This window comes from Manis pentadactyla, chromosome 16, assembly GCF_030020395.1.
Source record: "Manis pentadactyla isolate mManPen7 chromosome 16, mManPen7.hap1, whole genome shotgun sequence".
NCBI classification, from domain to species: Eukaryota; Metazoa; Chordata; class Mammalia; order Pholidota; family Manidae; genus Manis; species Manis pentadactyla.
The window spans coordinates 74,767,952-74,783,895 of record NC_080034.1 but is presented as its reverse complement, the minus strand read 5'-3'; the positions used below and the strand labels follow the sequence as shown (position 1 = coordinate 74,783,895).

Here is a 15,944-nt window from a genome sequence, read left to right as displayed (position 1 = left end):
GTCATCCTGGAGACCTTACAGTCTTTGGCTAGGGAGATGCATTTTGATGAGATAGTAAAAGCTAATAGATTATGGTGTATTAGGTGTTGGCATTGGTTGGTGGGGAGTGGGGTTTGGTGGGGTTTTGTCTTTTTTTTTCATTGTTAGTCTCTTCAGTGCAGCTGTGTTTATGTGTCCTGAATGGTAGCTGCCTGAACTTGGGGACAAGTCCCTACATACGAGAGAATAGGGAATTCTTTAAAAAAATGTTTTTGGCCAGTGTGCCTTAATGTGGAGGGTGTATTTATCAAGTTGTAATGGCAAAAATAATTCCAGGCACAGTCATTCAATACAGCTGGCTCACTACATAAGACATTTTGACAACCTTACAAAAAAAAAGAAAAGTAATTGATACTTTAAGTATTCCATTTCACAGTGGAATAAACTTGGGAATGATAGAATTTTTTTTTAGAATGGTCACATTTCTTTAACCAGTGTTTTGGCTGATTTAACTTTTTGGTTATTAAAAATGCATACTTAGATCATGAATGTGGATTGATTCTGTAGAGAATTAACATTCCCATATTTTTGCTTTCTCTTCAAAAAAAAAATACAAATCAACATGGGGTCATGGCTGCAACAAAGAAAAATAGTTGCCTGTGACAGGAAATGTATGTAATGAGTAAATAGCTGTGTGATGGAATCAGTTATTTCTGAATCATATGCAACATGTGAAATGTTTAAGTGCAAGGATTTAATGACTAGCTTTTGAGGCATTTTCTTTAGTGAATGTCCCTCATAACTCAAATTAATGTTTATTACTACTCTTTCATATTGCCAAAATATTTTCATGAATTTGGATTAGAAGCAGCTTGTTCTGGCTTCTGCAACTTTGTTTCAAGAAATAAAGTGATATTTAGAAGATTTTTGTATGTCTTAGAAGCCTTAATTATCTTACTTATGTTGAAGGAGGAAGTAAGATCAAGTTTTGTTTCATAGTTAAGTAGGAAAATAAGATTTCAACCTATGCTAATTTTCTGTTGCTACATGGATAATAATGTCTTTCAGGAAATATCAATCAGTGATTCTGTATCAGCTATTAAGTGATTAGCAATCTAGAGTCTATTTTATTTTATTTTACTTTTTTATTTTATTGTTGACATACACTCTTATATTGGTTTCAAAAACAGTGGTTCACCAGTTTCCCATTAGTGTCTGTTTTAAATTCAAGAAGACATGACTTACTGGTCCAGAACTCTTCAGAAGCTGCCATTTATTTTGGATTCTCAGGTGTTTGCCCTGATCTTTCCTTTTTTTCTCCCCTTCTCCATGCAGATTGGTGAAAGACAACAAGTGTTAGTAACAGAAGAATCTTTTGATTCCAAGTTTTATGTTGCACACAATCGATTCTATGAGCAGGTAAGAGGCACTTCTGTATTCTCCAGTTTTCTCCAAAATGAGATAATAAATCAATTTAAGCAAAAGAGACTTAGAAAGAGGGGAGGGTTGTAGAATGTCATTGCAACCAAGCTTTTTTGTAGCGTGTAGCCAGCCAGGCCAGCGTGGAGCTTCTCTTGTGGCTTCGTCCACAGAACATTATGCACAAAGAACAGGTGTGTTTCAGTCCCCATTAATCTTCCACAGGACCAGCCTTAGGCTTCTGGGGGTTTGAAACAGGCAGTTACTACTGCCTGGATTCCCGCCGGCTGACACAGAACCGGGCGAAGTCCTGCCAGAGAGCAGGAGCGACGTCTGTGGGGATGGCATCGGCGTGGACAGTCACAGCACTCAGCAGGTGGCTGGGTGGGTGCTCCGTTGTTCTTTTCGTTTTGTTTAGTTTCAGTTTTTTTTTTTTCTTAACTTCTTCTTTGATAAAAATATTGGGGAAAAAGGGAAACATCAGCTCCTTGGACTCAACTGAAACTGTGGACAACTCTGGAGACCAGGGCGAGTAAGGATCAAAACCCCTTCACTGTGAGTCTTCCCTGAGGCAACCCGAAGGGCCCCCCTCTTCCGAGCTGCCCGGGTATCCAGCCTGCCTTAACCCCCCAGCCGCCAGACGGCCGTTTCAGCATTTGGGACTCCACTTCCCTAGGTGCCAGAACAAAGTGGCTGAAGAAAACAGTGCCTCCCTCCGGGCACTGACCCTGGAACGGGCTGAGGATGTGGAATGTGCCACCTGAAAGGGAGACTCTCGTGGGACACAGGGATTCCATGGGTCATTCCTAGATTACAGTAACTTAATATCAGATGGATTTCTCTAGTCTTTCATTCCTTTTTCATCAAATGGGAAGTAGACATTTTTTGTGGGCGCCTTGGCTGGAATTCGAGCTCATGAAGGCTCTCAAGGCCAGTGCTGGGGTTCCCCAGGGACCACTCTCAGGCCGGGCCCGGGTCCTCAGGAGGCGTGGGGGGAGCGTCTCAAGCCCAGAGAAGCCCACCCCGTCCCTTACCTGCAGGCTGAGGAGGGATGCCCAGCACTGTGTTTGAGCCGAGGGTCCCGTCTCCCAGCCCACTGACTGACTCCAGAGAGCCTCCTCCTACCAGGCCAGCCTTCTGTGCAGCTCTGGGCACGGGCTGGACTGATTGCGGTCGCCTCTTTCCCTTCTTTCTCTCGCCATCTGGTTTCTGCCCCAGCAGGGAACTTCTCCCTTCATGTTAAAGGCAGTGGCATGCCTCATTAGCTGTTTCCTCCAATTTAAAGCAGTCAGACTTTTTCCAATTATTATAACCAGAGGGGGAGGCAACACTAAGCCTTTCATTGAGATCAAGGCAGCAGATCAGAGAGTTATTTTCCTCCGTAGTACCAAATCTCCCAGGGATAGTTTACTCTAGAGATTTTCTTGTTTTATAAAAACTGATTTGAAAGGGCTTTCATATCCTCATACCAAAGGTCTTACGTGCCGAGAGTAATTCCCCACCCAGGTGGCCTTTTTCCTATACTTGGATGGAGCGTATTCAGTGGTCATGAGAAATCAAGCTCAGAAAGACCGAAATCCAGTTTTGCCTCTCAGAGAAATTGGCTGTGGAACTAGTGGCTGGCTCGCATCTGATGTTTTGTCTCTATGACTAAGTATATCAAAGATTTCATATAGAAATTGTTTTTAAATAAGATGAGTTCCAGAAGTGAAATTGTATCTTGATATCAAAGGATTTCTGGATTAGAATTAGTCTATTTATTTTGGATCCTGACTTGAAAAGATGGGCAGATAGCTACTGGACCGAAATAGAAGCGTGAGGGAGACAGCGCGCACCCGCACGGTCTGTCTGTCAGTCCCAAAGGAGGGGAGACACTCGCTCCAGGTAAACTGATGCTCCAACCAGAAATCTCCAGTGGAAGGAGACCAACCGACAGTTTCCTGTAAACTGGCTAGAGTCCCCTGCAAAGTAGCTGATTCTATATGGATGTAGAGCTAACAAATACATGCATTTTGTAACAGAGCTCAAGAGATGAATGGCAGCCATTAGGTAAAGGGGCCACTTAGCTCCACACACCAACGTTTGGGATATTTAAAACGTTGCTTTTAAATGTTCTTCCTCTTCTCCCAAAACACATGCTCACACATTGGCGTGTACACACACACACACAAACACACACCCCATTAAGGCCTTTATTTGAAGTGTTGTCTCAAACCATTGCTCTGACAGCGAATGAGGAAGGTATTAAAAATATAAAGCTTTCATCAGTGTTGTCTCCATTTTCTTCATTGCCTGGAACAGCCAAGAGCAGACGTCAGAGGCCTGTCCAGAAGTCACGGGCTGGCCGATACTGCGGGGCTTCCAGGTCTGCCTTCCACATGCCTTGGGACACCAGGCATCCTGCAGCCGAAGAGCAGGGCTTCCGCTCCTCCCAGAAAATGCTCTCCCTTCCTACAAGATCCCAGATCCTTTGTCAGCTGGCATATGGAGCCCATTTAGGATGGGATCCCAGAACAGAAAAAGGACATTAGGGGACAACTGAGGAAGTCAGAAAAAAGCATGGACTTGAGTTAACAGTAATACATCAGTAATTGTGATGCATGGGTTCTGCTAATGCAGGATGTTAATAATGGGGCCTCTGGACATACAGTGAAGTGTATTATATAGAAAGTGTCTGTGCTATCTTTACAATAATTCCATAAATCAAAACCTGTTCTAAAATGAAGGGCTGATTTTAAAAATTAAGCTTTTGAAATTTTTTTAAAGGTTCTAGTGCCCAAGAACCCCACATTCATGGGGAAAATGGTCGAAGTGGACATTTACGAATCAGGAAAACACTTCATGAAAGGGCAGCCAGTATCTGACGCCCAAGTATATACACCTTCCATCAGCAGCCCGCTAGCAAGAGGAGAAGTCTCAGGCTTAACAGAGGTGAGTCCAGGATGCCTCCTCTCTGCCCTGCCAGCAGGCAGCGGCCATGGGGGAACAGGGACCCAGACATGCTTCTGTCACCATTCAGGGTCCCTTCCTGGGTCTGCGTGAGGCTTCAGTCCTTTCTGACAGGCTGAAACCCAAATTAGAAAGATGCATTTTTGCTGATGCCTTTAGCTTTGCTTCTCCGCCTGCACCAGGAATAAGCTGTTTCTGCGTCTAGGCTGGAAGTAGAGGGCAGCAGCCAGTACTTTCAGGTGAGAGATTAATACTGGAGACCGTCTGGTCCAGGATGGATCTGTGGCAGCAGACCCCGTGGGGAAGAGGGCGAGGGAGGGAATGTTTTCTTGCTTAACGAAGCTGTTTATAATATAGAGAAAACCTCCAGTTGAACAGGCACTAAACCGTGTCAGTAGATGTGGTCATGATGCCTTTCTCCGGGTGTTAGCCGGATATCTGCTTTAGTCGTAGGGAGTGAAAATTAAGCATTCTTTTCCTTTCAAAAAAAAAAAGATAACCTAACCCCTATTTTATACCTTGGTAAATATGGCTGTTTGCCAAGCTCTCTCTTACATTTCACTGAGCTACAGTTGTAAAAGCTGATGGAGTGTGAAATGAAAATGTGTATCACATTTCTAAGCATCATTTGGCATCCTTTCTCCAACACAGTCGTCACGCGCTCCGACAAGAGGTATGCAGCAACGACTCCACATACGGAACAAAGATGTGCTGCTTATCTGGCCATATCGTTCCAAAATTATTTTGATGTATGTATCATCTCTGCCCTCAAAGGGAATCACAAAAGCATGCTAAGGTGACTTTGAGAGTAGTGACAAAGAGGGCACTTTATCTGATTGTCACGTACTGTGGTGATGGACTCTGGCCCCCAAACATGAGTGACACCTCCCGTGAGGAGTCCGTGTGCACCGCCGTCCGCCTGCTAATGGGATGATGTGGACTAGCCTTTGTCAGAACCCTGCCAAGTGTGTCACCCTGCTCAACCAGGGCCGACCACTCAAACTTGATAACCGTAACCATTAGTGGTCACTATTGTTTAAAAAAAATTAATCACACTTGGGTTTGGGATAGACGGCCAGTGTAATCCAGCACTGTAATTATATTGCTAGAGATTTAGCTTTTGATGTGTTACTTGAGGAATTTTTAAAGGAAGTTGGCCAATTTTTGTTTGCTCGCACAGTGTGTCTTACAAGGTTGATTATTAAGTTGCCACCGTGAAAATGACTTCACAGCAAAGGGCGGCAGTGGGCAAAGGTGACTCCGGAGTCGCCGCCTGCTTTCACTCCCTCGTGTGCACCTCGTTGAAAAGGGTGGTTGGTGCTTTAAAGCATCACCGTCAACAATACATGAGTGAGGAAAAGTAGTAGTGCCCTTGTATTAGTTCCTTAATAGTAACGTTACTGTGTAAAAAGGCGGCTCCATGTGAATTCCATGGGGCAGCCGTCTCTGCTCTCCTCTCCCTCCAGCCTGGGAAAGGGGGTTCTCATCAGTCTACGGCCAGCTCTGTGCTGAGCCCGGACGGCCCAAAAGCCCTCAGTGAGCCAAGGATCAAGGTCAGCTCACTGCTGGCCCTTCCGAGCCTCCGGGAATCGTGACAGCCTGCAGGAGGCCAAAGGGTCAGAATACTGATTTGGGTATTTACATTAAGGGAAATACCAGGCAAGTATTTTATCAGCATTTGTGACTACATATAAATTAATGAACATAACTTTACACTTCATTATTTGTCAGCTTTTAAAGATAGACCAAACTCAGGGTTTAAAAGGTTAAAAGCCTTCTTTAATGAATTTGTCCTGATGTTAGAAATGTTTTGCTAATGATATGAACCAGAATAAATTAGGGAAGAAGAGAACAGCTTCCATTTTTATAGGATTTGGGAGTAGATGATAGAGGTCGTAACCATGTCGCAGACATTTTGAGCTCTTCAAGCCCTAATAGAGGTGCTGGAACTCTTGAATGAAAAAAAACAATTTAACTCTGTGGATGAGGCATTGCCTTAGGGTCAGACAGACCGGACTTGTGTCTGAACTTGTCAGTTCACCCTAGGTGTGTGACTTTTCTGAGCTTTAATCCATTAAATGAGAATAATAATGTCTATTTCATAGGATTGTTGAAGGGAATACATTGAGTAGTGTATGTAAACCCCCTAATATTATTCCTGGAACGTAGTAAACTTACTACGGGGTTGTTTTCCATTTCTTCCAAGTCCAGTTGCATCTAGACAGGGCAGTCTCTGAGGATGACCCGGTTCGAACAGTTCTGATTTTGTTAATTATTTTAGCCGTGAACATGCAGTGCGTGTGGTATGAACAGTGAAAGGGGCTGAATTTCTCTGCTCAGTTACTCTGCTCAATGCTGGAGAACCAATCTCAGCAGAATGTCTACCTTTCTGAGTTTTCTAGGCTTTTCCTGAGTCTTTCTAGAACATGACCTTCCCGCACACTTTGTCAAGAAACCTGGAAAGGTCAAAGCATCCAAAGCAAAATATTGTTTAAAAAAAGTATTTCCTATGGTAAATTCACCTCCTGGTTGAGAACTTATGATTGTTCTGTAAGTAATTGACCCTGTGCTCCACTGGACTTACTTCGTCTCGCTGGAGGCCCTGCTGACCTCTTTGGGTGCGCTGCCGAGAGGCACAGCAGACCAGGTAGGACGCACAGGCTGTGAAACCCGTGGGGTCTGCGTTACAGAATTCTCGCATCTGCGCTGACGGCCTTTGTGACCTTTTGTGTTATCACTTCGGTCCCTGAACCTCGGTTGTCTCTAAGACTCTGTGATTGGGATATTTCATTTGGCAAAAATGGGTTGAACACCTAGCCTGTGGCAGAACTTTGAATTCTATAAATATTAAAAGAAACCAGGCCTTGTTATTTTCAAATTAATGATGGACAGATCCCATAACATGATGGAAAAGGAGAGCTATGATATAGTCAAGAGGTTAGTGTCCTCTGAGGAATCATATTCCAGTGGGAACTGCATATGGCGACATCTTGCAGAAGTGGGAGATCAGAGAGAAGAATGGGAATAAGTGACACATGAGCCTGATTAGTTTTAGGGATGGTGGAAGCCAGAAAGCCTCTCCCTATCTGATAAGGAACATTTCTGTATGTTATATAATAACTATCCAGTGAAGGCATCAGAGAGTTCACAGGGATAAATATAAATCAGAGAAAGGGTAATCATGCACTTTTATGTAGAAAGTGTCAGGGGACTTCGTTCTTCAGAGGAAGAAGTGGTGGGAGGATGCAGGGGATATGTAAATTTTCAGGAATGTTTGGATAATAACTTTCAAGTGTGGTCCCCAGCCTTGCACCATCAGTAGTAATACCTGGGAACTTGTTAAAAATGCAAATTTTCAAGCCTCAAACCAGACCTCAGTTAGACACTCTGCAAGTCGGATCCAGCAATCTGCATTGTCACGCCCTCTCTGGGGAATACTGACGGTGCTGAAGTTTGAGAAGCACTCTTCTAGGAAAATGACTCCCAAGGGAGAGGATGTTTGATATTTGTAAAAGCAATCTTAGTATTTTAATGTAATAATAACAAACTTTCACATTACTGACTTTAGAGGGTAGAGTTGAACAGCATCTTGGCTGATGGAGATTCTCCCTCATCCATGTATTAATAATTCTCCAAAAGGGGGTTATAAAAATGGTGGTGGAGACAGGCAAAAGTTGTGGGTGTGGGTGGGTAGGTGGATGTGTGTGTGTGGGGAGGGGTATTTGGTGAAAGAGGCCACGGGAATGGGAACTTTGAGCAAAACAGTTTTAAGATGTTAAGAGCGTTGGTATTTTTACCGTGCCCTCTCATGAAGCCTTAATTTGTGGTAACACATCCTGTTCGATGTGATGATCTTATTATACAACTGTAGTTTCTTTAGAAAATCGCTATACCAGTCAGTCATTCTGTCTGAAGAGAACCCGTGGGTAAACAGGGCCTAACATCACCTGTACCAAATCCACGGCCATATACGATACTGTAAAAATTTTGATAATATGAAAAATTATCTGAGAGCCGTCATCAAAGACTGGGAGTTGTTTTAACTCTGTTATGGAAATTTTCTCTTGCAGAAATGTCTGAGCATATACAAAAACAGAATAGTATAATCTCACCATTGTCAGCTTACAGCTGATTTCATATCATATGTGGTCTTACCTCCATCACTGCTGGCTATTTGGGAGGAAATCCCATTTCTTATTTATTTCATATCACCTAAATATGTCAGAAAATATCCGCAAAAGATGAAGATTACTTTACAACATAGTAACAATTCATTGTCACTTTTAAAAATAATTAACATCAATTCTTTATCCAGCAGTGTTCAAATATTGCAATTTTTTAAACAGTTTTTCTGAAGTTGGGGTGCAACTAAGGTTCAAGCATTGGAATTATATGGTATAGACATTTTAAAGCTAGAGGCTCTCTCTTTTCTCTTTTCTTTCCCTTTTTGGATTGTAATTTGTAGAAAAAAACAGGTTGTTTAACATGTGGCATTTTTTACAGTCTGGAGTTTGCTAATTGCATCCTCTGATATAATTTAACAGTTTCTCTATTTTGTTTTATAAATTGGAGATTAGATCTAGACGCTTAATCAGATCCAGGGTGAGTCTTTGACAAGATCATCTCACACGGTGTGCGTGTCCGTCGGAGGCGTGTCATGTCTGATTGTCCCTGTGGGGCTGGTGGTCGGTGAGCACTGCCTCAACCGTCCGAGGGATCAGGGACTGAAGAATGGTGGCATCTAAGTCTGTCTTTCCTTCCTCATTTATTAGCTCAAAGATAAAGAGAAACTTTCTCATCAGTTTTTGTTTGTCCTGAGGTACAGTTCATACTGGCAATGTGAGAGAAAGGCTTGATGCTTTTTCTCTGTTTACCAGTATTTAAAATTTTACTTGATTCCCTAGCATCCTCCTAGCATAACCAATGAGGGATTTTTTTAGTATTACTGTAAACTTAAAGATTTTTACGTACCTGAGGTATTGGTTCCTCACGACCCAGGAGGACGTAGCCCCTGCATCACTGACGGTCTCTTTGCTTCCCGGTGTGACAAGCTGTTCCAGGCTCACCTTGCCCTCCTCTGCCCCAGACCTGGAGCCATCCCTGGTGCAAAGGAGCCCTGGTTTCTTCTAGAGAAAAACTGTATTTAGAGACTATAGTGTGGGCCCTCGATGCCACTGGTTAGTCATTGTGTTTATACCTTTCAGCAAGTGGAGCCAGAAAATCCTTTTTCCCCGATACCATCATTAAAGTCAAATTCAGGAATTTTCTGTTACATGTGTAACTTCTTTCTTCCATGCTGAAGATCTCATTTCCTGATGACCCAGCATAATTATTCTCTTGCTTTTTCCAATCATGCTCATGTAACTAACTGTCAGTAAGAACCACACCATCACCACCACCACCTCGACCACTGAAAACAGTCCAGGTTCTTGTGGTTCTGCGGTTGTTTTTCTTGGGGGACGATCCCTCCAGGGATGTACAGGAAAGTGACGGGTTTAAGGTCACTTGAAGCAGTTCCTCTCCAGAGTTCATGCCAACAAAGCCACACACAGTTAGGGGCATTTGTTTCCTTCTGTTTTCAATGTTTTGTAATTTTTTAGATTTAATTCTCTTTCATAATTACGTAAAATATCTTGCAATATTGAATCTACGAAAGTATGCTCTGAAAGTTCACCTTCTGATGACCCCTGCCCCCAGCCTGTTTCCTGTCTTACCTGTTTAAGGCATTTTTTGTTGTTTTAGTTTTCAGTTTCTTCTTCCAGTGTTTATCACAATATAAACAAATGCATGCATGTATTTTGTCACCTCCTTCTGAGATAAATTGTGGACACTTGCCATTTTCACTTCACAGTATATCTTGATGGTTAACTGCCCAGCAGTAAATAGAAATTCAGTGAGTGTTTTAATGATTTTTGTTAGGCTTTTAAACAAAATAATGAAAGTCTGTATTGCTCTAGTATCTGAGATGACTAACGTTACCCTGTCTGAAACCAGACATCTTTTTGGTCACAGCAACATAGCCAGGGTCACCTTGAGGAGATCACTGGCTCTCGGCCTGCAGGAGTTGCCTCCAGCCTGCGGAAGGCCTTGTGTTCAGGTAGCCGGAGAAACAGTAGGCCAGGCAGAGGGTGGGAGTGGTCAGCCGTGTGAGCAAAGCCAAGCCCAGAAGCCAACCCTGGCGGTGAACACCTGTGTCCCGGAAGAGGGGCTGCTTTGGCCAGGCGCCCTCGGAGAGTCTGGCGACCATGCCTCCGTGGAAATGACCGCATCGAGTCACCTTAGCCCAGTGCTGTGAGCCGCCTCATCTGCTCCCCTTCAGTGGGTCCACACTTACCAGGCAACCTTCTGATGGTAATTTGCCTTCCTATGCAAATCTTCCTGAAGGAAAAAAATAGGTTTGTTGTGTGAGTGTGCAGGTAATATGTCAGCCTTCTGGTTTTCTACGCTGTTCCCCTGTGTCTGTCCGTGTGGTCTCTTCTGTGGGTAAAGGTCAGTTTCTGAGCTTTCAAGGCCATGAGCAAAACCCTGGGCCCTGTTAGGTGCCTGGGGCAGCAGGCACTCCCTCCTGCATCCTCTCAAGACGGAGCGAGGGATTTCCCTCTCAGTGCCCACTCCCCCACCAGCTGAGCACGCTGTGCCCACTGCTACAGAGGCACTCGTGCAGTGCTTACTATGGGCCCTCTACTGTGTGGAACACCCTACGGGCACCACTCAGAGCCCTCAGAACCCACGAGGGGCCACTAGTGAAGCCGTTTCTTCACAGGGAAGGAATCTGAGTACCCTTGACTCAGTAGGTACTTAACCAGAGGCACAAAATGAGGCGCTAGGAGAGATCGGGCAGGAGTCACATCCAGTCTTACCGACTTCCAGGCCTTATTTCTGTGTTTGAGTCACAGTAAGGGAAACATAACAGAATGCTCACCACCTTAACCCCTGTCAGGCGTCCAGGTCAGTGTCCAGCACGCTCACCACCTTAACCCCTGTCAGGCATCCAGGTCAGTGTCCAGCACGCTCACCACCTTAACTCCTGTCAGGTCAGGGTCAGTGTCCAGTACACTCACCACCTTAACCCCTGTCAGGAGTCCGGGTCAGTGTCCAGCACTCTCACCACCTTAACCACTGTCAGTCGTCAGGGTCAGTGTCCAGCACGCTCACCACCTTAACCCCTGTCAGGTGTCCGGGTCAGTGTCCAGCACGTTCACTGCTGTGCCTCCGGCCTGCAGAGCTTTTCTCATCAGCAAAGCCAAAACTCACTGAACGGCCCACAACGGCCACTCCGCCCTGTCCACCTCGATGAAGGGTTGTCTTTTTCTGACCGGCTTACTGCACCTGGCACAGTGCCCTCCAGGTGCGTGCGTGTTGTGGCACGGGTCAGAATTTCCTTTCTTTCAAAGGCTGAATAAAATTCCATTGTGTGGTGGCATCATATTTATCCACCGTCTGTCAGTGGGTTCCGGGGCTGCTTTCACCTCTGGCTCCTCAGACAGATGCTGGTATAGACACGGACACACAGACATCTCTGTGAGGCCATGCTTTCAGTCCCTCTGGGTGTACACCCAGGCGTTTAAGAACTAGGTCACACGGTACTTCCGTTTTGATTGTATTGGGAACCACATACTGTTTCCACAGTGGCTGCACCGTTTACATCCCCACAAATGGTGCACAGGGCTCACAGTTTCTCCACGTCCTTGTCAACACTTGCTATTTGCTGGTTTTTTGTTAGTAGCCATCCTGATAGGTGCGAGGTCAAGATTTGAGTTTTTAAGCCCAGGCCTCTACCGTCTTCCCCTTTTGAATTGCAAGGGTCTTACTTAGTAACTTCTGGACAACAGTTTCCATTTACATACCAGAGTCAGCTTACAGTGGATTCAAGAAAAAAGGGGGGAAAAGGAGAGAAATGATTTGAAATGGACAATATTAATCATCTTCTCTGTGTTCTGTTAAAAGTGGTGTTCAAGTGATCAGTCTGTGTTCAGAGACACAAGAACGCGAGTGCTCCCTGCCTCCTGAAGGCGAACCTGTTTTACTCCTGATGTTTTCCTTTTTTATGGGCCGTATTCTAACAACCCACCTGAGTCCCTTTCCGAGGTCAATAACTTAAGAAGTCAGAGCTATTTTGTACCTGGGAGAAGAGATAGAAAAGAACAAAGTTCTCTCCTCATTCTAAACTTACAGGTAGTCAGTTTTGTTCCAAAGTTTTTCTCTTTTTGAGTTTATTCCTAATAGTAAAGAATCACTTCGCAGAAAGAAGAGGTAGATGTGGCTTTGTGAAAAGAGCTTGAGATTTGGGGTCTGTCAGGTTAGGATTCAAATCATATTTACAGTTCCTGTGATCTTTACCAGCTGACTTCCTTGACTCAGTTTCTTCACTTGTAAAATGGACATAATTGATTCAGAGAAGATTATGTTGGACAAAGTGCCTGGTGCACAGGAAGTATATTAATATTTCATGACGAGATTCTGTAAATATAGCTTAGAAATCCATGATTTCCTGGCATTTTTATTTAACTTTAATTTTTTTTAAAGGTACTCCGCTTCCGTTAGTTTTTACCCTATAGTTACAGCAATTAAGAACATAGATGCTGGATTCTGATTATCTGGGTTTGAATCCTTGTTTCACCACTTACAGGAAATATGCCTGTGAGCAAATTCCTCAGCCCCCCCACCCCCACCAGCCTCAGGCCTCCTCTCTGTGAACGGAAGTAATAACAGTTCCTACTTCAGAGAGTCTACATGGGAATGGCTTGGCAGTCAGTAAATGTCGGCTACTCTTAATATTATCATTATTAATTTGTGATACATGCCAAGGCATTATTTTACTTTCAGCAGCAGAGGTAAAATTGCACGACCTTTTATCACATCACATGTTGTGACCGTCAGCCATTGATTTCCTACAAAATGGCCAAGGACCAGCTTGGGAGGCTCCTTCCAACGGGAGGAGCCTGGCTAGCAGCTCACAGCACGGGCTGTGCTTTCTCCAGACACTTCTTCCTCTTCCTCTTTATGCGCCTGCTTAATGGAGAACATTCTGGAACGGAGAGCGGACCTGCCATTGGTTTCTCCCAGGGAAGGGAAGGTGCCCCCGGGCGGCCGGCTGCCCCCTGCTTCTCGTCCGTCGGGACCTTGATCCTCATGAAGGGTTCACGTGAGCAGCGCGGTAGCAGCACAACACAGCCGACTGCTCTCGGAGCGGAAGCAGGGGGCTGACGCTTATGGTTTGCCTCGTTCCCGGACAAAGGGCCAGCAGGATATTCAGGTGGCCTGAGTTTTATGTATAAACTATGCTATATTTTTAGAGCTTTGACCCTTAGAAAAGCACGGTTAAAATGCTTTCCTCTCCATCTAACATTCATTTCCAAAACCAATGAAGTGAAAGGGTCTATTAGTTCAGGGCCAGATTTGAAAGCACATGAAAACTGCATTCATGAGGTTTTCAGAAATGGCTTAATAATTAAGTTAAAACAGTTGAAAGTGGATCTAATTTCAAACAGATCAGCTAACCGTGTTAGAAGCAAATGAGGGTGTGTTCCTTCCTACTTTTCCTTCCACCCCGAAATACTGGCTCCAATCCCAAGCAGTTTTTCTAGTTTCTTCTATTCTAACTTTATGTAAGATTGGGTTCTTCACTGCCCGTATGTCAAATTGGTGTCACAAACAATTACAACCATTGTGCATTTAATATTTAGTCCATTTCTTCCTTTCATACTGCATCTAATTAGTTTCTTTTGCAGACCCATTAGGACATACTTGGGCTCCCCAGTCTAGGTGTACAGCTTTTATTCTGTGCTGTAAAGCTGGGTTTTACTGGGCATTCCCGCTGAACTGGTATGGATCCTGTCAGTTCAGAATGTGTGTGCCGTGTTTGTGGTCCCCTTTGTCCCTTGTGTGCCGATCCGGGAGCCATCCGGGGCACCATGAGGGCCAGCTGACACTAAAGAGCTTTCATTTCACCTGCATCGCCAGTTGTCGGGTCACTGCTGATGGTTCCCTGGAGGCTTGTAGCTGGGGCCCAGTGAGGGGTCTGTGTGCATCCAGGCTGTCTGTGCCTCAATAGTAATAATAGCTGCCATTTAGTGAGCCTCCAATGTGTGCTTGGGATTAAGGCTCTTTTTACCTGTATTCTTCAGTTTATTACCCTACCTGGGCTAGGGCAGCCGGGACACATGGAGCATTCTGCACACTGCTGTGCACACTCACAAGGAGGCATAATCAACATGGGCTTGGGGGGGCACTTGCCCTACCTCCGTGTGTTTTGTCTACACCGCAGGGAAGGAGTAGAAGGGAGCCTGGGCAGACTCCCAGAGCAAGGAGAGGCTGAGGGTGAAAGAAAAGACCACAGCCCCCAAGACTGAATCACACATGCTACATGCAGGTAACGCCTGACGTATTGACAGTGGACTGAGTATTGGAGATAGAAATGATGAGTGTCACCTTGGCCTTGGAGACTTTAGTCTGGCTGTTCTTCTGGTAATATTGCCCACCTGTTGGGACCCTTGGAGGGAGGGACTAGGGTGAGGGAGAGGGCCTTATGCAGGTACACCAGCTGCCCTGTGCACAAGAATTGCTCTGTCATGAAAGCTTACGGATGACTTTTACCACATCTAAAATGAATTCATTAAGAAAAAATGTATTCTTCATAAAAGCACCAAATGGCAAGAGCTTCCTTATGAAAACCAAAGCTGCATTTCAGCAGCCCCCAGACCTGGAAGGCTGAGTCTAATTTCCTGTCCCTCCTGGCTGGGACTAGGGAATCTCCAGGACAGTATTGCCACCTATGACAGTTCGAACCCAGGGGTCCAGAACTGCTCTTTGGTGCTCTCATTTTAACTACATTACTTCTGTTTCAAATGTCTTTCCATTTTTACTCAGTCAACAGCTATGGCTCTGTGACTCAGTTTGGGACAGTCCTGGTTTATACCTATTGTCCTGGTATAATCAATAATTTCACCCTCTTAACACTGTCCAAAGTATCCTGGTTTAGCTGATAAATTATACCGTCATCCTATCAGTTCCTAAAGTAGACCCACACTGCTGGGGGTGCAGAGTCTAAGGTAGGATCCTTGCCCTTGAGGAGATGAAAATCTCACTGGGAAGAGAAGATACGTGCTTAGGAAACAAAATCTATAGTATATCAAGTGTTGAATTAGATACAGTCAGATCACAGGGATTGGAAGATAGCAAACATCTGAAGACTTGTAGTATCAGAATATATGAGATTGGGCACAAAAAGGTTTACTAGATCGTCCACAGAATTACTGGAAGGGCTTTTGAGTGGACTCTGCCGTGTGTTCCAGAAAGGGCACCCAGACCACCCAGCAGCTGCCGGTGAGGGGGTCACCTCTGCGCGCCTGCCCAGGAGGCGGAGCTCCCAAGCCCCGTGGGCCCCTGGAGCTTCCTTCGCACTCATGCCTCACCTGCACTGCGTCTGTGCATGGGACCAGGCTCTCAGGCCTGTGCCCTAGGGACCAGGGAGGGTGGGAAATGTTCCCCGGAGTCTGTACTAGTGAGGGAGAGCACCCATGTGAGGAGGGTGCTCAAACGATCTCTATTATGGAGGGTTCTGTGGACGTGGTTGGAGAAGAACTGGACTTTGAAGG

General features: G+C 44.9%; 1 protein-coding gene across 3 annotated transcripts in view; it reads left to right on the top strand.

Annotated features, from left to right (window-relative positions):
• Positions 1-15,944, top strand: part of CDKAL1 (CDK5 regulatory subunit associated protein 1 like 1) — a 615,335-nt gene that overhangs the window by 577,987 nt on the left and 21,404 nt on the right. For 2 of the 3 annotated variants that reach the window (XM_057494166.1, XM_057494165.1), the window contains 2 exons: positions 1,315-1,398; positions 4,165-4,329. In XM_057494166.1, the coding sequence (XP_057350149.1) occupies positions 1,315-1,398; positions 4,165-4,329 (249 nt within the window). The remainder of the gene's footprint in view (positions 1-1,314; positions 1,399-4,164; positions 4,330-15,944) is intronic. The other variant, XM_057494167.1, reaches the window with a different exon arrangement.